The 20,219-nt window shown below is 35.9% G+C and overlaps 2 protein-coding genes across 3 annotated transcripts in view; both read right to left on the minus strand.

Annotated features, from left to right (window-relative positions):
* Positions 1 to 401: 401 nt before the first annotated feature.
* LOC138322072 (complement C1q tumor necrosis factor-related protein 4-like) lies at positions 402 to 6,573 on the minus strand. Its single transcript, XM_069266126.1, has 4 exons — positions 6,153 to 6,573; positions 4,773 to 5,221; positions 1,950 to 2,244; positions 402 to 900 (listed from the first exon to the last, which is right to left on the minus strand). Exons 1-4 carry the CDS (start codon positions 6,421 to 6,423, stop codon positions 455 to 457), a joined length of 1,461 nt encoding a protein of 486 aa, XP_069122227.1. The 5' UTR covers positions 6,424 to 6,573; the 3' UTR covers positions 402 to 454.
* A 9,792-nt stretch (positions 6,574 to 16,365) lies between these two features.
* LOC138320474 (uncharacterized) overlaps positions 16,366 to 20,219 on the minus strand; it is a 46,780-nt gene continuing 42,926 nt past the window's right edge. For both annotated transcript variants that reach the window (XM_069263436.1, XM_069263437.1), the window contains 5 exons: positions 19,288 to 19,383; positions 18,823 to 18,918; positions 18,610 to 18,703; positions 17,428 to 17,544; positions 16,366 to 17,046 (listed from right to left, as the gene is read on the minus strand). In XM_069263436.1, the coding sequence (XP_069119537.1) occupies positions 16,989 to 17,046; positions 17,428 to 17,544; positions 18,610 to 18,703; positions 18,823 to 18,918; positions 19,288 to 19,383 (461 nt within the window). In that variant the 3' untranslated portion in view covers positions 16,366 to 16,988. The remainder of the gene's footprint in view (positions 17,047 to 17,427; positions 17,545 to 18,609; positions 18,704 to 18,822; positions 18,919 to 19,287; positions 19,384 to 20,219) is intronic.

Genomic DNA, 20,219 nt, shown 5'->3' on the forward strand with positions numbered 1-20,219 from the left:
TGTTCATTCTCGGTGTTTAAAATGATTGAATCAATCGGACGACATGATTTTTTCATTGTTTGCATTTTTAATAACAAACTGATCTAAATTGTTTTCATTCATATCTTCAACTCTTGACACGGTCATCGTAGTGGTACAAGATTTCATTTATCTTGTTGGAGGGGTGAGTAATGTTGTTTAGAGTCTGTCAACATAATGAGCATTTGCGTTAGCATTTTTAGGTCATCGTCCGCCGTGCGCTGAGCTTAAACGTTTCACATTTTAAACTTCTTGTCAAGTTCATCTGAAACTTGCATGAAGGTAGGGCGTTAGAATTGCACCTGCTGCCCCTATTGCATGATCGTAAAAGGCGACTAAATTTAGTAATGAAATATCTTCATATAAAATAACAACAACATGCGTTTAGAAGAAAAAATCATTATGCAGAACAATATAAAACAGTACAGATATCAAATTAACCGGTGCCGAAGTCGATCCAATCACCGACTTCAATCAGAAACCCCGAGAAACTAGAGAAATGTTCATCCAAAGATGCATTCGACTGATCAAAGTACCCATCCGACCGCACGAAAACAACATCTCCCACAGCTAGGTTCACTATAACGGATGTGGACGAAGATTCCCGAGAGAACCTTGGCTCGTTTAAAACTCTTGCTATCTCCTTGCCGTTTCGGACGATTTCTGCTGTAAAGCTATGTCCGTCCTCTACCTGAATCGTCAAGTAGAAGACATAGGTCCCCGGCTGGTGACACGTAAACACACCTGTCTGATGATTGTAGCTGTTACCATTGTTCGTGAGCACGTGGTCCATGACGATTTTTTCGTCACGGTTGTAATGTGACGTACGATTGTTAAGACTTGCGAAGAAGGCGAATTTTGCTGTTCCAGAGGTGGTCCTTACTGCAACAGAAAACAGAAATAACAAATTCGTAGAACTTATATCCCCCGCTTCCGTTTCGTTTATCACAAAACTCCACCAAAAAGGGTCCAATGAAAATGCCAATCGAGCTTGGCCAAGGCCTTGAGACATTTAACCATGTTACTTAGTTTCGAGAAAATCCAGTAATCTTTGCGAGAGTTATTGAACGGGAACAGATATTTTGCGTTAATCAAAGGGCCATATTGGTTCAATCAAAGTCATGATCGATGATGGAAGTTGGCAAAGGCCTTGAGACATTAAACCATGCTACCAACTTTCGAGAAAATCCGGTTATATTTGGGAGAATTATTAAGCGGAAACAACCGAAAAGGCCGTTTTTCGTTAATTAAAGGGCCATAACTCCACCAAATAGGATCCGATAAAAGTGCCGTGCAAACTCATCCAAGCCTTTGGCACATTTAATCATGTGACCAAGTTACTAAAAAAACCGCTCTAAAAAAACTAATAACTGTGACAGTTATTAGGTGGAAAACCAACCGTTACAGACGGACAGACCCAAATCAATATCCCCCTTTCTGTAAAAGCGGGGGATAAATAGTGTAAAAATGCTATCCTTTTTACATGAAATAAATTAGGATATTTGTTATAATTTAAATGAATGAATAAATGTTACGAACAAATTAATAAATAAAAAGGTTCTAGAGACCACAAAGATGTGAAATTGTGCTTCATCTTCATTTATATGCATTTGGTGAAGAAATGGAAAATGGTTGTTCTGTTCAAAATGGCTGATACGGTAGTAAAGAATATTAGAGTCTCAACTATAAAAGGTTATCAATTATACACATATCTTCTAATTTAGCAATTTATCATTGAAGGGATGTCAGTGGACGTATTTGGCATACACTATTGTTTTTGTATTTATTTATTTTTATATGTTTTTCCTGATATGCCTTGTTACGATTATAATGTTAACCATATTATACAAGATATTAAATGGAACAAGTTATCTCACATAAAAAGATCAATAAAAATAACATTTTCTTTGATTCTGATAACCAATATCCACCTGATTTCCCAGACGAGGTCTCCAGTAGGCTGTATTTTTGTTGTAGGATAGATAACTTGGACTGCACTTGTGAGAGTTCATTCTCCAGATCGACCTTTTGTTTTCGTGCGGATTCCTCGACCTCGTGTAGGCGTCGCACTGTATTATCTCGGTCACGTGACAGCTCTCTAACCATTGTCTCCAGTTTTGTCAGTCTGGTGTCCTCAGATTGGTCATGAACAGTACCGTTTACACAAGCAATACATAACAATATCACAAGAAACGTATCCAAAGACATGTTCAACTCTAGATGTACTTATGTAACCGTTCAATAAAAGGGTTTACAATCGAATGAAGGTTTATTCTGTGTTTAGGTCTATATTATCCTCGTCGCAATCGAAGATGTGGAAGAAAAAAATGCTGCAAAACAAAAGATAGGGCGTTAGAATTGTACCTGCTGCCCCTATTCTATTGCATGATCGTAAAAGGCGACTAAATTCAGGATCATATCTCTTCTTCCTAACTGACTTTAGGTTTCCTAATGCCTCCCTTGGCACCGCCTCACTTTTGGCCTTGAGTTGAGCGTTCGCCCCTGTGAGGAACACTTTGGGTTCTGTCCCCTGGCCGATACACACCAATGTCTATAAAATTGGTAGCTTTTGCTCCTGCTTAGTGCTCAGCATACAGGAAGTCGGACGACTGGTTCGCCCGTTGTCAGTATAATGTGACCGGGTGGAGTGTGTTGCTTGGTGTCTTCGGCGGCATGCTTCAGTGATATAGCACTATAAAAAGGGCAACAGTTCCACTATACAAGAAGACACAACACGAATATACCACAGTTCCCCAAGGCACGCACCTCGCACTACATACACGCTACACACCGCATACATGGGAGGCCGTCCTTACATGACCATAGCTGTTAATAGGACGTTAATTAATCAAACAAACAAACAAAAGATAAAGATGAGCTTGAGAATAATAAACATACATCGCATAGGCTAATGGACTCAGAATATACTTCTAGTATTTTAGTATTTAATATAGACTCAGAATATACTGCTAGTATTTTAGTATATAATATAGACTCAGAATGTACTTCTATTATTTTAGTATGTAATGTTAATTATAGACTCAGAATATACTATTTTGGTATATAATGACTCTTATTAGTATTCTTTGTTTCTATATTCTATATAAGATATGTCTGTACTTGTGTATTTGTAGTTACCTTCACTGTTGGGTTGTCGTATGGAGTGTACGTTCAGTTAACGGGTGGCTTATATACAAGCAAGAACCCCAGAGAATACGTCCTCACAGTATTGAGTTTCTCGGCCGTCTGCGACTGGCGCGAATTATGTACAGGTTTTTATCATTCCACACTCGCACCAGCGCACGACTTTCACACCAGACATACCTATGCACATAACGTTCCCAAATATTGGTACAGGGACATAAAACGAACCGGTTATGGACACCACATTTGGACATACACGTTAACATACGTAATGTGACGAATATTCCTCAAACAGAACATCACAGTAGACATGACAATTTCTTACACTGTCCCACTAACAGGGTGACAAATTATTATTAATAACCATGTGGCACTAATCGAAGGCGTGGGATATGTTAATGCCAGACAGACGAAAGATAATACTGTAAAAAAACAACGTTATCTCTGTCATATATTTGAACCTTGACACTGGCATTTGAGTAAACATATTGGACCTATTTTATATGTAACAGGGCGAGGGTAGTGTGCCAACAGCCGCGCTCGAACCCGCGACCCCTGACTTACTGGTCCGCCGCTCTACCGACGGAGATAAGAAGGCGACAGTATCGATATGTACAGTTAAAACCTGCTACATATCTATTGTCAAAAGTTGGAATTTTCTCGTGGTCATCATGTTGCCATATTGAATCGTCTATGATGAACAGATATTTCATAGTACTAATAAGCAAGCTAAATACAAATCGGAATGTGAAACGGACCAAAGGTAAAACGAATCAGTGTCAACGTATATGTAGGTCAAACATGGTGCTGGGTTTACATGCATTGATAAATAAGAATTGCAATTAGAACTACCGAAAGTTGGTTTTGTACTCATGTTTGATTAAAGACTAGTTGAAGTGTAGCTACTTGTGTAGCAGAAACATACATTATTGTACATAGTGAGATATGGAATATGTTTTTGAGGTTTGATACAGAAGCTTCCTGTATACCATGTGCATTAGGCTTGGAGCAGAGGGACAGAAGTACTGAGGATGGCTAAGGCAACAGAACGATCTCCATTCTGGGTGTGAATGAAGAAGGACATCAGTAGCTGGACACCTACCACCGACGCATAGTGACTGATGAACACTGTGGACCCCCCTCCCCCATCCTTAGAGTGTACCGAATAAGGGGTTGAAACACACAATTAAGGCCTTGACTGAGGACACGGGCGGTACTACAGCATATATACCACCACAGATGTGTGTAGGTAATCACCTTTCCTTAAGTATCTGTGTCATTTAACTATCTATTCCAGCAGCATTCACTATGTAATTGCTGCTGGACAACTGAAATCTGCCACGTGGTTAAGGGGAGGGAACTGCATGATAATATATATTTTGTGGTCACTTTAAACGTGTGGAGAGGGTTCAATGCTCGTGAAATTGACATCTGATTGAATATTTAATATGTTTACTAGTGACAACTATAGTTCCCTCGACAACGGTCAGAAAAATACAACTGACTAAACAATCATTAAGGTTTATTGAGTTCATTTATTGTTTCATTCCTAATAAATATCAACGATTTTAATATGTAGTGTTATTCAAAAGAGTTATAATATAAATCTAACCACTTCCAGTTCCGAAGTTGATCCAATCGGCATTCTCAATGAGAAATCCTGAGAATCTCGAGAACTGATCATCTATCGACGCGCTTTCCTGAGCAAAGTATCCATCGGACCTTACAAAGACGACATCACCAACCGAAAGGTTTACTATTACGGAAGTAGACGCCGAAGCCCGAGAGTTCGTAGGCTCAGCTAAAACCCAAGCTATCTCCATGGCGTTTTTGACAATTTCCGCTCCAAAACTGTGTCCATTTTCTGCTGTTATGGTGACGTAGAAGACATAAGTGCCTGGCTGTTGACACGTGAACATACCGGTTTGTTGACTGTAGCTATTCCCGTTATTAGTCAGCACGTGATCCATGACGATTAGTTCGTTACGTTGGTAATTCGTTAATCGTTGACTGAGGCTGGCGGAGAATGCGAACTTGGCCGCGCCGGTTCCCGATCTCACTAAAAATTTAAAAACACATATATTTAAAATTAATTATAAAATTTGGTTATACAGAGAGAAGAAAAACCAAATATAAACATAGATGCCTCCCAGCAATGTAAGCTCTTCTATAAGAAGTGCATTTTTATATTATATTAAATGCAAATAAGTTATTGAACTGCCATTTAATATGCTTAAAATTTAGTCTCAATTCACTAATGAATCAACATGGATCTATTAATAATGTAACAATTAATACATGTCGTCAATGAAATTCAGATGATAAATGTTATACCCAAGCGATATGTTCAATCAAATAATTTCTTATTTGTGTTCTCTTGAATGAAGTTTGATGGTTTTATAATTTGTTTTGTTTCAGATGCTCCACCGCCGACAGAGCATAAATGATACCCATTATTTGAACAATAATTGGTGTTTAATCGTGTATATATATATGTCTAATTAATACAAAAAACAATTGAAAATTATTTGCTTTGCTTTCGGTGCATGCGCAATCAGTAGTGCATTCCATAAAGGACATAGTGACATGGATTTTTTTAGGGATGCAATCAATTATTTTTAACATTTTTATCTTGAAGTAAAATCAGAAGCTAAAATTTCCAATGGTGGTAATGGTGTAAATTAAGTTACTTTTTTTAAGTGAAGAATAATACTAAATCGTCTGCTCTTGTTCTTGTTAGAGAAGAATTATCATTTGTCATTGGTGGAGCATCTTTCTTAAAATCAAGTCATGTCAATTGTAAGGCAATAACTAATATAAAAAAGACCTGACTTGAAAACCCGAAAGTCTTTATCCAACTAACGGTAAAATAACGCAGTGGCATTTTATTAGGAAATTGCAATTCTTTATGATTTTTGTACGTTTTCATTGAGTACATTTAAAGGAAACATTTAGTTTATAAAAATACTAGATAGCTATCTTACACAAACCTGCTCGTGGAGCCGAAGTGTCGAGGTGACGTAACACTTCCCGGTATTTATGTTGTAAGACAGACAGTTCCGATTGGACGTTGGCTAGTTCATCTTCAAGTTTCGTCTTCTGTAGCTGCGCAGACGATTGAACCTCCCTCACCAGACTCTCGAGTTGTAATAGCCTATCGCTGACGTCATTACTGACATCACAGGATGCGGACGTACAATGCAATGAAACCTTACATACATACACCAATATCAGAAAGAGGCGTTTATGGGTATACATCATTGAATCTGCCAAACTTTAGATATACACTTCACTTCCTGTTTAGTGATGTCACTGTCAAGAACGTATGATAACAGAACAAAACGTCGGAGTGGATTTTGGAGGTAGACAGCGTTGTATAGACGCCGCGCTATTGACAGTGGAATTCAGACAAGATAAGACCGATAAGAGACCCGGAAAGTCCATTGTTATCTGTTAACGTAAATTTGGCAAACAGAATATACATGTACATAACATCAATCTGAATGATGTACATCATTGTGGTGGTCTTACAGAACATCATTGGGTAAATTGGCGAAATGAAATAGTTAATATGCGCAATTGCAATAAAAAAGACATCCAATGAGCCTTTATCGCTATTTCTGGTTATGTAATGCTATAAAAACAGGTTAAGTGTTTATCGCCCTGCAGGAAGGACGTTAGAATTGTACCTGCTGCCCCTATCGCATGATCGTAAAAGGCGACTAAATTTAGGATCTTATCATTTCTTCCTAACTGACTTTATCTTTCCTAATGCCTCCCTTGGCACTGCCTCACTTTTGTCCTTGAGTTGAGCGTTCGCCCCTGTGAGGAAGGCTCTGGGTTCTGTCCCCTGACCGAGACACACCAAAGTCTTTGAAATTGGTAGAAACTACTCCTGCTTAGCGCTCAGCATACAGGGAGTGGAACGACTGGTTCGTATAATGTAACAGGGTGCGGTGAGTTGCTTGGTGTCCTCGGCGTCATGCTTCAGTGATATAGCACTATAAAATAGGCAACGGTTCCACTTTACAAGAAGACAAAGCACGAACATACCGCAGTCTCCCAAAAACGCACTTCGCACTTAATACACACTACACTGCATACATTGGAGGCCGTCCTTACATGACCCTGGCTGTAAATAGGACGTTAAAATAATCAAACAAACAAACAATTATGTCCTCAACGATTATTAAAAAAATACTCGATTTTCGTATTGGACGACTCCACCTTTCCTTCTCCAGAGAGGCCAGAGCTAACATTTATACATGTACACCGATTTCCTTCCAAAAGAATATTATCTGTCAAATTTTGGGTTTACCCTCCTACCCCAAAAGTGTAAGATCTAAAATATATACCAAGTCTTTTCCCTTTCCCCCCCAAGGACATATTTGGTTACATCTATTTCATTTTGTATCTCCCGCTTTCACCGAAAAGGGGGGAGGGGTATTAATTTGGGTCTCTCCGTCTTTAACTCTTGGTTTCTTTGCAATAACTGCCACAAATCTTAAGCGATTTTTTTTAACTTGGTCACATGGATAAATGTGGAAAGGGCTCGGATGAGTTCACTTGGCACTTTCATCGGGCCCTACTTGGCGGAGAAATGGCCCTTTGATTAAAAAAACGCCATTTTCGTCTTTTTTCATCAAGCATTATCTCAATATCTTTTGGAGTTATGAAGTCATAGACAAAAACGGAAGGACGTTCTTCACAGACTTCATAACCCCAAAAGATATTGAGAATAATGATTTAAGTTTAATTGAGATAACTCAATCAGGTACTAATTTGGCATAAATTTCCGTAATTTTACTTTCTTTTACAATTAAACAAATTAAACAAATTGAGTTTTGGCGCATTGATATCTTATGCAATACTTCAGTTTAAACAATGACTGTGGCGCTTTTAAAATTCCTCGCGAAAACGTTTTGTATTTATTACGTAATAATATGTGACGTACAATTTTTCGGTATATGGAAAAATAACCTCAAAGATCTAACCAAACCTCAAAGATCTAACCAACAGAAATTGGTGTAACATATTTTATTAAATTATTATCGGATTTTCTCGAAAGTTGGTAACGTGGTTAAGTCTTGGACATAGGTACTTAGCACGCTGGTAAGTCAAAGACCCACTATAGACTTATATATAGAGAAAGGTAAGGAACTCCTCCCTGACGCAAAATTGGGTAATTTAGGTCAAAATGTTGCAAAAACAAATCCACACCAGATATCTCAATAGTTTTGGTCTTAAATAACAGTTAATATGTTAAACTTCGCGATGATAACAAGAAGTCTTACTGAACTAGTCTAGTTTTTTCACAAACAGCCTCGAAACTTGACGAGAGGACCATGGACCTTAACGGAAACCCGAGTTCGTTTAGAATGAAATGCAAATGCATGTTACTTTGTTAATACTAGAAACAAACAAAAGGGATTGCCTCTATCATCACATTCCTTTTTTGCCCATACCACCGGGCCAGTTGAACCTGGAAATGTAGAAGCCTTTGTCGGACGCTCGTGGATTGGTTGCACTGCGCTATGCTGAATTTATCAATGTAGCGTATACTACGTAGCGTAAAGCAATCAGCGTGGGTTTCTAACTTGTAACCGGGAATATGTGTTTAGCTTAGTATTTAAATAATGTAAAATCGAAGCTATGAAATCCAGTGTCCTGTCACGAACTGTGTACTTCCATTTTCAGATAATCTGTTGCAAGATACTTGGGATTTTCTTAATTATCATTGTCCACCGTATGGTAATGACCCCGGAACTAGGTAACACCTGAAGCGAGAGTGAGAAAATCAGGATTTGAATAGTGCTTAGATTGTCGCCTTTATCTGCATTTTGAGATGTTTTTGGTTACTGACGTTTGGTACACGTGTTTCCGAATATATCATCAACACAATAATATATAAATGGTTTTCGAGAAGTGTCGCTAGAAAACTTGCCAGATGTAAACATGACACCACACCAAGGGAGGTACCGATGTAAATCGCCTGTCGTTAGAACAGATGCTGGAAAGAACTTTCCGTCGACCATAAATACATAATGTAGTACTACATTACTCTATGATGATATATACGGGTAGATTCACATGAAAGATATTTCTCAGTCCGTCTCATTTATGCCAAAAGGCTCGTCCAAATCGCAATGGTGTACGGCTCATAGTGAAGGAGGTGTACAGCTCATAGCAAATGCTTATCTCGGGAGGTGTACGGCACATAGTCACTTTATATGAAGGGAGTTTATTATATATCTTTTCAGTGATGGGTTGGTGAAAACAAAGAGGATAACTATTTAAGACTTAAGGTTATGCCTCATATGCATCATGATTGCATAATAAGTGTTACTGTCAGTTAACAATCATAAAGTTGTGGTTTGTTTGTTTCTCGTAACCAGTGAACTGCAACATAACGACACGTACAAAACGCACTAATTTCATTTCCACTCACTTATTAGGTTATCGTTTGTAAATCCAATTATATTCAATGATGATAATGCGTATTCCGGCTTTCCTCCACCAACAAACCTGGCACGTCCTTACATGACCCTGGCTGTTAATAGGACGTAAAAATAAACGGAGGAAAGCTAGAGTACCCGGAGAAAAACCACCGACCAGCGGTCAGTAACTTGCAACTCTCCCACATAGGATTTGAACCCGCATCCCAGAGGTGGAGGGCTTGTGGAAATATGTCGGGACATCATAACCACTCGGCCACCCGAACCGGGCCTTGAGACACTCTCTTAGATACGGAAATGATAAAGCTTACAGTTTAGTCTACAAAATCGAGATTAATTTGGCAACAAACTATTTCCATTCATTTCGTCCTCCAAATGTCGCTGATACTAATAACTATGCTTGGAGGATGGGATGGCTTAGTATATGAGCACATCAAATATGGTGGTACGTTACTCTTTGATTATATAGCTAGATTGTTCAACTGTGTTATAAAAAACGAATATATTCCAAAAGATTGGAAAAAAGGTATTATTATAACATTGTACAAAGGTCAAGGTAAAAAGAAAGATGACCCAAATAGTTACAGGGGAATCACATTGCTACCTGTATTTTTCAAATTATTTGAAATTATTCTATCGGAAAGAATTAAAACAGTTCTTAATTCTAACTTGTTTCCGAATCAACAGCAGTCTGCTTATCAAAAGAACTTGTGTAGTTTATGTACGTCATTTAGTTTACAAGAGTGCATTAATCACAATATCGAATATGGGTCAAATGTTCATGTTGCATTTTTAGACAGTAATAAAGCATTTGACACCGTGTGGCATGCTGGATTACTATACAAACTTTATGAATTGGGTCTTAATTCAAAAATGTGGATTTTACTAAAATGTATGTATACAAATGTTGAAAGTTGTGTTTTATATAATGGGTTAAAGTCTCCCATGCTCAAAATGGAACGTGGAATATTACAGGGAGGGGCATTGTCTGCCAAAATGTATTTAGTTTTTATTAATGATTTATTAAATAAAATAGAGAATTCTGGTCTAGGTGCAGTGATTGTAGATTTGAATGTTAATGTTCCCACACAAGCAGATGATATCTGTTTAGTTAGCACCAGTTTTAAAAGCCTTCAGAAAATGATTTTAATCTGTGAAGATTATAGTAGAAAATGGCGTTTTTCATTTTCTGCCGTAAAAAGCAAAATTGTAACTTTTACAAATCAAAGGATAAGAACTTGTACTGTGTATAATAATGCTTATCTTTATAATTGTATTATGCCACAGACTGAAGAAATTACACATGTTGGTATATTATTAAATTCCAAACAAAATTATTTTGATAGAACATCGAATGCTTGTAAAAAATTAAGGTCAGGTACAATGTCCATTGTCCGCTCTGGTGCTCATCCATGTGCCCTTAACCCCTTAACTGTTGCAAAAATTATCAAAATTAAGGTTTATCCATCTGCTTTATACGGTTGCGAGCTTTGGCAACTCACAAGAACGGAAATTACAATGTTAGAGAGAGCACAACACTTTATTGTTAAATCGATACAGGGATTCGAAAAGAGGACCAGAACGGATATGTGCACATCATTACTTGGTTGGACCTCTATTGAAGCGTATATAGACACCAGAAAATTGTTATTTTTTGGAAGATTATGTAGAATGAAACCAACATCTCTTGTTTTTAAAGTTTTTACTACTAGACTCCTTCTTTTTCGTCTAGGTAGAACATACCAAAAGGGATTTATTCCTGACATAGTAGAAATATTGAACAAGTACTCATTATATAAAGAGTTAAAAACATTTTTTGAAACCGGAACTTTTAGAAAGAATGTTGTTTGGAAAAAAAATAGTTTACAATGCTGTTATAAAATTTGAGGAGCATAATTTTAATGAACATATGAAAATTGATACAGACTTTAGAAGATTTCGTGAATTACATAACGAACTTAAACCTTATATTTTATGGAAGCTAGCGCTTTTGTTCCCTCAATACAGAGAAATAATACATTATATAATGAAAATAGTTATAACTATACGTAGTTTGAATATGATGGAATTATGTCATAAATGTGGGTTTCTGTACACGGACCCTATGGCACATTTAGTTCTACAATGTTCATATACCTCTGAGTTGAGAGACCAACTTTGGTGTTGCATAATTAATATCAGTGATATATTGTTTAGTGTATATTTACACTCGCTTACAGATGTACAGATATTTCATATATTGATTGGAGGGAATGTTTCCTTCACTATTAGTGAGAAGAAGAACTGAATGATTTCAGAATAAAATCTGTTGTCTATGTGTACAAGATGTGTAAATCATATTATGCTTAATCATGTATTAATTGAAAAAAGAGGAGTTGATATATTTATACACTTTAATGTGAATTACATGCTGTATCCTTAAAATTATAGAATAGATGTGCGAGCCCGTAACGCCTCGCTGGTACTTGTAGGGCTCTGCCCACCCCTACTGTTAGTTGTATGATTTTGTTATAAATCTCATATAACAAAAGAATAATGGGTAATGAATAATAATTAAGTTAATAAAATGCATCGGGTTGCACACTTTGTTATGCCATCCAATATTTAACGTATAAATGAATATTTATAAGATATTTTGTATATACTAGTACTTATACTTGTACTTATATTATTGAACAAATAACTATTTATTAATGTAATGTTTACTTTGTATTACTCTTATATTTAAAATGCTTTGTATATTTGTGTTTATTATTCATGCTTTTGTAATCTTCAAATTTGGAGGCAATAAAGAGAATAATAATAATAATAATGATGATAATGCGTATTCCGGCTTTCCTCCACCAACAAACCTGGCACGTCCTTACATGACCCTGGCTGTTAATAGGACGTAAAAATAAACGGAGGAAAGCTAGAGTACCCGGAGAAAAACCACCGACCAGCGGTCAGTAACTTGCAACTCTCCCACATAGGATTCGAACCCGCATCCCAGAGGTGGAGGGCTTGTGGAAATATGTCGGGACATCATAACCACTCGGCCACCCGAACCGGGCCTTGAGACACTCTCTTAGATACGGAAATGAGAAAACTTACAGTTTAGTCTACAAAATCGAGATTAATTTGGCAACAAACTATTTCCATTCATTTCGTCCTCCAAATGTCGCTGATACTAATAACTATGCTTTAAGATCTAATAGCAATTATAAAAACCCTCTAACTAAATCTTCTTTTATATATTCTTCTCTACATGTATGTGGAATGACTTGGATGAAGCGATGAACCTTCTGTATATTTGATTCATGTAATTCTGATGAAAAAGATCTAGCCAATTACATTTTTTGGTGACACGAATTTAAATATTACATGCAAAGTTAAGACATCGATGCAGCCAGTTAAACTTGTTTCGTGCAAACCTCACCAACAGCCTAAATTGTATCTGTTTATCATATTAACCAAAGTATTTTCAGACACGTACACCAATTTATAAAGTTCATCAAGAGATTAGGGTTTTATAAAAATGTAAATTTAATATTTTATGTTATTGTAAATTCTAATGTTTCGTCAATGTGTGTTCAATAAAATATGTTTAAAGCAAAACTTTTCAACTTTCTCAACGTTCCTATTTTTTACTATTCAGATAGCAACATATTTATATAGATGTACGTATTGTCGGGAAATTTGTTCTATATTCACTGACGTTAAATGTCTTTTGACTGAAAAAGATATGTATATTCATCAGACAAACATTATCTATATAATTTTACACCTCATTTATTATCTTTATGATAATTACCGATATTGAGGTCACTATGAGCCGTTCATCTCGTTTGATATGAGCCGTACCCGCCAAATAAAATATCAGCTATGAGCCGTACACCACCGTGATTTTACATTGCTCCTATAACATAAATAGATGGGGTTAAGTAGTATTTTTCTTGTTAATCTATCCTTATACGTCATAATAATGTAATGTAGTTCTAAAAATGTATTTATGGCCAATGGAAAGTTCTTTTCCAGCATCTGTTCTAACGATAGGCGATTTACGTCAGAACCTCCGTTGGTGTGGTGGCACGTTTACATCTGGCAAGTTGTTTTTTGCGACACTTCTTGATAACCATTTATATATTACTGTGTAGCTTATGTATTCGGAATCGAATGTTCCAAACGTCAGTATCCAAAAACATCTTAAAATGCAGATAATAGCGACTATCTTAGCTCTATTCAAATCCTGATTTTCTCACTCTCGCTTCAGGGGGTTCCGGGGCCATTACCATACGGTGTTGCCGTTTCTATATTGTATACTCATTTGTTTGCATAACGACTCATTGCTGAAATGAAATAAAGAAATGGGAATAAAAATGAATTTGTTGAACTAGTTCAGAGTGACCTACAAAATTTGAAATCCTAAATTAAAAATAAATAGATTCACAACCCCATAGGGAACTTAGAAACTGCATTAAATCTATTATCTACAAATTTAAACCATATCAGGTTCATTCGTCATTGTTTTATTTTAACAATCATGGAATCAAGTGACCGTATTAATCATGCAATTACGATATAGTGTTAGTGTGGGTAGTAATGGTCTGAATTTACACAAATCCTTATGTATACAATTACGATATGGTGTTAGTGTGGGTAGTAATGGTCTGAATTTACACGAATCCTTATGTATACAATTACGATATGGTGTTAGTGTGGGTAGTAATGGTCTGAATTTACACGAATCCTTATGTATACAATTACGATATAGTGTTAGTGTGGGTAGTAATGGTCTGAATTTACACGAATCCTTATGTATACAATTACGATATGGTGTTAGTGTGGGTAGTAATGGTCTGAATTTACACGAATCCTTATGTATACAATTACGATATGGTGTTAGTGTGGGTAGTAATGGTCTGAATTTACACGAATCCTTATGTATACAATTACGATATGGTGTTAGTGTGGGTAGAAATGGTCTGAATTTACACGGATCCTTATGTATACAATTACGATATAGTGTTAGTGTGGGTAGTAATGGTCTGAATTTACACGGATCCTTATGTATACAATTACGATATAGTGTTAGTGTGGGTAGTAATGGTCTGAATTTACACGACCATGAACAATCCTTATGTATACAATTACATTATTAATTAATATAGTGTTAATGTGATTGACTAATACATAGTAATGAGGTGGGTGAAATGGTCTGAATTTACACGGATCCTTATGTATACAATTACGATATAGTGTTAGTGTGGGTAGTAATGGTCTGAATTTACACGAATCCTTATGTATACAATTACGATATAGTGTTAGTGTGGGTAGTAATGGTCTGAATTTACACGAATCCTTATGTATACAATTACGATATAGTGTTAGTGTGGGTAGTAATGGTCTGAATTTACACGAATCCTTATGTATACAATTACGATATAGTGTTAGTGTGGGTAGTAATGGTCTGAATTTACACGAATCCTTATGTATACAAACCTTCCTTTGCAGAGGTCTGTATTGTTTGATAGCACATGAATATGGTCTAGTGGATGTCCATTAATTAGATCAATCATATTATGATGATATTATATACTCCCATGTAAAAAGATTGAATATCAACTCTGAAGTTTGTCTCCTTAGGCTTCGTGTGGTAAACTGTAATCATCCCCGCTAATAGATATATTCCACAATTCTTGCACCATTTATTATAGTCCAAAGATATTTCCATTCAGTTTTAAATCAGCGAAACTCAATATCCGCGAAAATATTTTGAAACTGAAATCGCGAAATAACTTAGCCGCGAAAGGATGTTGGTTTACAGTACCAGCTACAAAAAAGGTACACAATGCACCTCATGGATAGGACAGGCATATGCCTCGACTGTTATCTTATTCATTTGTTGATAACTACTGACTGTATACAATTATGATACGGCTATTGACAATCAAATGTTTTGAAATGGACTGAAAAGCCTATTGCAAGCAGCCAAACCTCACTTTATTTCTGAATTTATTTTTGAGAACAGTTATTGCTGAAGTGATCAACGACTTGTTACAAAACACCTAATTTAGAATCACTTATCACTACACAATGTATTATTTACATGTACTCCAACAACATGTTTAATTCACTGTGAACCAACTTTTTCGCGACTACAAAATTTCGCGATTTCTATTTCAAATCAAATTTTCGGATTTTCGCGGTTTGAAAAAACTGGATTGAAATATCTGTTTATATTACCAAGGTAAATAATAAATGCATCGATATAAACTTTCATGAAATAACTTTCATCGAATAAATCGCGAAAGTAAATCGCACGCGAAAGAAAATAAGTTACAAATTCTCGCGGAACAAAGAAAAAAAAAACCCATATTATTACGATCTATTCGCAATGTTTGGATAACACCATGACCGTATTTTCTAATTATTTTTATCATTTTGTTTTGTTATAACATGGACTGTAGAAGACAAATTAAGCATACTTTTCCAGCCTATGTGGAAGTCTACGAAGGACAATGGACAACCCTGACTTCATTCTAACCTCAAAACAACTTTAGTTTGTGATATGATATGAAATCAAGGCCAGATACTATAAAAGTTACACAAGTGGATTTTTTTTACTTAAATCTGCACTTTTTAGGGGGAAAATCCTTGTACTATCTGAAGGAGTGTCCTACTCATGTGTATATTATTCATACTTGCTCTCAATGTCGATTTGAACTTTAGTTGGCGTCCAGTGATCAAGTAAAAACCGGAAGAACAGTTTATAAATAAACGTGTAATTTAATAATAAATTTCAACATGATATGTGGGTTGACAGATGAAAGACATGAAGTTTTTCTTGTTGGCTGAACAACCAATCAGAAACAGTAGTAGCGTATTACTGGCTAAACGGCACATACATAACTTTTGAGTATTCAGACAAAAACATGTTCTGATAAAAACTTCCATATAACCTTTTCTTTGGGCCGTCCAACGCGTATCTATACCATCCGGTTAGAAAGAAGAACGTGATGTTTCGTCCGCTTGTCAAATGTGCTATTACAAAGTGAAATGTAGTGTGCCGACTTTCTACAGCCTTTCGACATCTGGCAATATCAGCAAATCAAGACGAAAATAACGTTTTATCGGCAAACCAAGTGCACCATTACGGAGTTCCCTTTCAATTACTGAATTTACAGAACCATCCAATGTCTTGCAACCAGAAAGAAGTCATCAGCCAATCAATTCTTCGGATTCAACAATTTACCAATTTTCCTGGGAACACTCGCCGTGTGGTTATACCATCCAATCAGAAAACAGACAGATACTTTCATCAGCCAATCAGAAATGGCACAATCTTGATCGATGGTATGTGAGTTGTGATTTGAGTTGAACACTGGCCAATCAAATGCATTGATACGAGGTACGATATAGTGTTTTTGACTCCGTCACATATCTTAACCTACAAAATAAACATAAGCAAAAACTATAAATCCATTTAAAGAAGGTAATTGCAACAGTTTTTTTCTTATCCAGGAAAGAACAATAAAATAAAATAAATGAAATAAAAAGAGGGAATAATACCATTTCTATGTTGGTTTAATATCTATGCGGTAAGATTTTTCTATCTATTAAATGTTCAGCTTCATTACATAATTACTTTACATAGAGGATTATTACTTTTCATTTAGATCTTTTACTTTAATTAAATCTTCATTATGTGATATATATTAAATCATATATTTATGACCTTGTTATTGACCTTATTTGACTGAGAGGAACGCATACATTATTTCTTGAACAAAAAATGTCGTTGTATGTAGTATTGATGGTTGATACTGACCTAGTTTGAACACATGTCTTCCAGCGCCAGGGTCCACACTGGGTAGTAAACTCTTCCCTCTGAAGTCTCCGATATGTCTTTTGGTACGGTACTACATACTTCTCATAGTTACAGCCCCTGGAATTATAAAACAGTAAACGTTATGTATTCTAGCAGATCAATACAACGATGAAACAGGAGTAACGCCCATACTAATTCGCTGTACACAAAAAAAATATATACTTGAGCGAGATTCGCGAAACGGTCAAATAAAATTATAGATAGAATATGCACATTTTAGGAACCTCAATTAGGAATAGATAAATGATTTGCAGGGCTGGTAGAATAAAAGATAAATGATTTGCAGGGCTGGTAGAATAAAAGCTGAGCTTATAAGTAGAATGTATATTGAGCTGAAACGGAACTGTTGTTTTATTTATCTCCACGTCTTATTAAATACTGAATCCATTTAGATAAGTTTGAATATTTCAACAATTTGGTTGTACAATTAGTACAAGTAAAACTAACAGCAAATAGTAACTATGTATTTCATTAGAGTTATGCCCCTTACCCCATTAACTGAAATTGCATTTTTCCTTACTGTTTTAATCAGACGAACGCTAAAGACGAAGAAGACACTGATGATGATCTGCGATTTGAAATACTGTTACCTTTTGTTATTAAAATGCGACGACATTTATTCACAACATTCCGACCTAGCATTATATTATGTTCGTTGAAAATTGCGTTCATAATACCGTATACGCAATCGAAATAAAGGACAATACTTAATGAATCAAATGATGTAATATCGCCCTCAATTGACCGTATAATGAAGGCTGTTCGTTCTGTGTGACTTTGATTGATGACAACATTTGCCGCTCGTCTGCAGTTATCAAAATCAGTTCGTACACATATATACGCGAGAGATGCTGCCATTGCAAGCTTATCTGGTAGCACAGAGCCAATGAGGTGTAGCGTTAGATTGAGTTTGGTTTGATTTCATATCATATCAACGTATGAGACTATAAGGTCGCATACCTAATTGTGATGGTGAATGAAAGATAACATACATACGGTCCATTCTTGACAAAGGAGAGAGGGTAGAGTTACTGTTAGTCAATAGTCAAATTCGAATCTTGACTTAGTGCGTGGATCAATGACGTGGTGAAGTTACATATGACAAACTCATGATAAACCCACCTCCTTTCGCACATCTCCCCACCGTAGCCCTTTGGACATCGACATTTGTTGCGTCTACAGCGGCCACCATTCAGACAAGGCTTGGCACATTTTCCTAAAACAAGAAAGAGCCATCACGAACATACTCACTTACGTTTGTCCAAATTATTTTGAACAAAAGACCTTAAAATTTCCACACGAAACATGACACTATATCCGACGTGATAACCTTACCTCGCTGGCACCATTTCCCTGAGTAACCTGGCAAACATTCACATTTATTGTGACCGATGCATTTCCCACCATTTTTACACGATCGTCTGCACGTGACTGAAATAATGGAAACATGCACATTTATTGAATGTTTTGCTTGAATAAAATATCATTATTAATTATTTGTAAGGATTAGCCTAAAAACGATTTTACAAAATCACAAACTACATTGAAAAGAACATGCAAATGCAGTTAGATCAAAAAGGTTAAATAATTAACTTCAAAACATTGCAGCTAAACAATTACAAATAGTGCATTCGGAACACTTCTCTAATTATCATGATCTACATATGTGATGCATTCGAAACATCTCGGTCATTAACATAATTCAGGACCATGCACTACGTTAAATTGTGTCTTGTGAGAAACAAAATGAAGGGTTCCGAAGGAACGATTCATATAACATTAAACATAACAGCAACTTACATTCTTGACAATAAGACCCGTAATATCCTGCTTTACATCTACAAACATAGGGATAGATACAAACGCCGCTATTCTGGCAGGTCGGATTACATACAGCTGCAACAAATTCAAATGGTGCCATTATGGTCGGAGCATGCGCAGTCAATCAATTTCAGACGTCAAAATAAACGCTGACATTTTGCTATGTATTTTTAATGATTCACTGCACTGTTTTATTTTACAGGTTTTAGTACATCTACTAGCTATACAAAAAACTGAATCTAGCAATGTTGTAATGTAATGAAACATAATGTACCTTCATATATCATATATTTAACGAAACGATACACGTTTGGTGTCGTAACCGAGAACATTTCCGAAACTAAAGTCAAATTGGTACGCTAGACTGCTATAAAATCAACTACATACATTTATATAATCAATGAACACAAATAATTAATTCGGTCTCACACATTATGTATGAATACTGACAAATGGATACAACTAGACAAAGTCTAATTCTTTCTTGTCTTCTTATTCTTATCTTGTTATTAATATGTCAGCAAATTGTAAAAGAAATCTACGAAAGGTGACATTGTTGATTTCTATATTCGTTTCATACATTCGTTAAGCATTTTATCAGGTCTACATTTTTGTTTCTGCGACCTTTCTGTATGACATCGTTAGAAGCAGTAGAAATATTGATTGAATAAATATAATGTAACTACAAGTTTAACGTATAAATCTCATTTCCACGACGTTTGAGTTTGAGTTATTAAGCTAAATCCTGCAAGGATTAAGTAAATAATGACAATTCACCATTTTCTTATAGCTCTCACTGATTGAAGTTTATGAACAGTTTTTAGAGAGAAATTAAATATTGTTATCTGGGGAGTAATGCATTTTAAGTGATACAGAAAATGGTATGTACAGACCTATCGTATTTTAACCGT

This window comes from Argopecten irradians, chromosome 4 (genome assembly GCF_041381155.1).
Source record: "Argopecten irradians isolate NY chromosome 4, Ai_NY, whole genome shotgun sequence".
Taxonomy (NCBI): domain Eukaryota; kingdom Metazoa; phylum Mollusca; class Bivalvia; order Pectinida; family Pectinidae; genus Argopecten; species Argopecten irradians.

Bases quoted from the DNA above. Each gene is read 5' to 3' on its own strand.
- LOC138322072 (XM_069266126.1), bottom strand. From the start codon at position 6,423: ATGATGTATACCCATAAACGCCTCTTTCTGATATTGGTGTATGTATGT. The intron at 2,245-4,772 runs TAGATTTATATT...ACGGTTACATAA, and splicing joins ACTTCGGAACTGGAAGTGGT to GTACATCTAGAGTTGAACAT. The intron at 901-1,949 runs GTGGATATTGGT...TTTCTGTTGCAG, and splicing joins GACCTCGTCTGGGAAATCAG to TAAGGACCACCTCTGGAACA.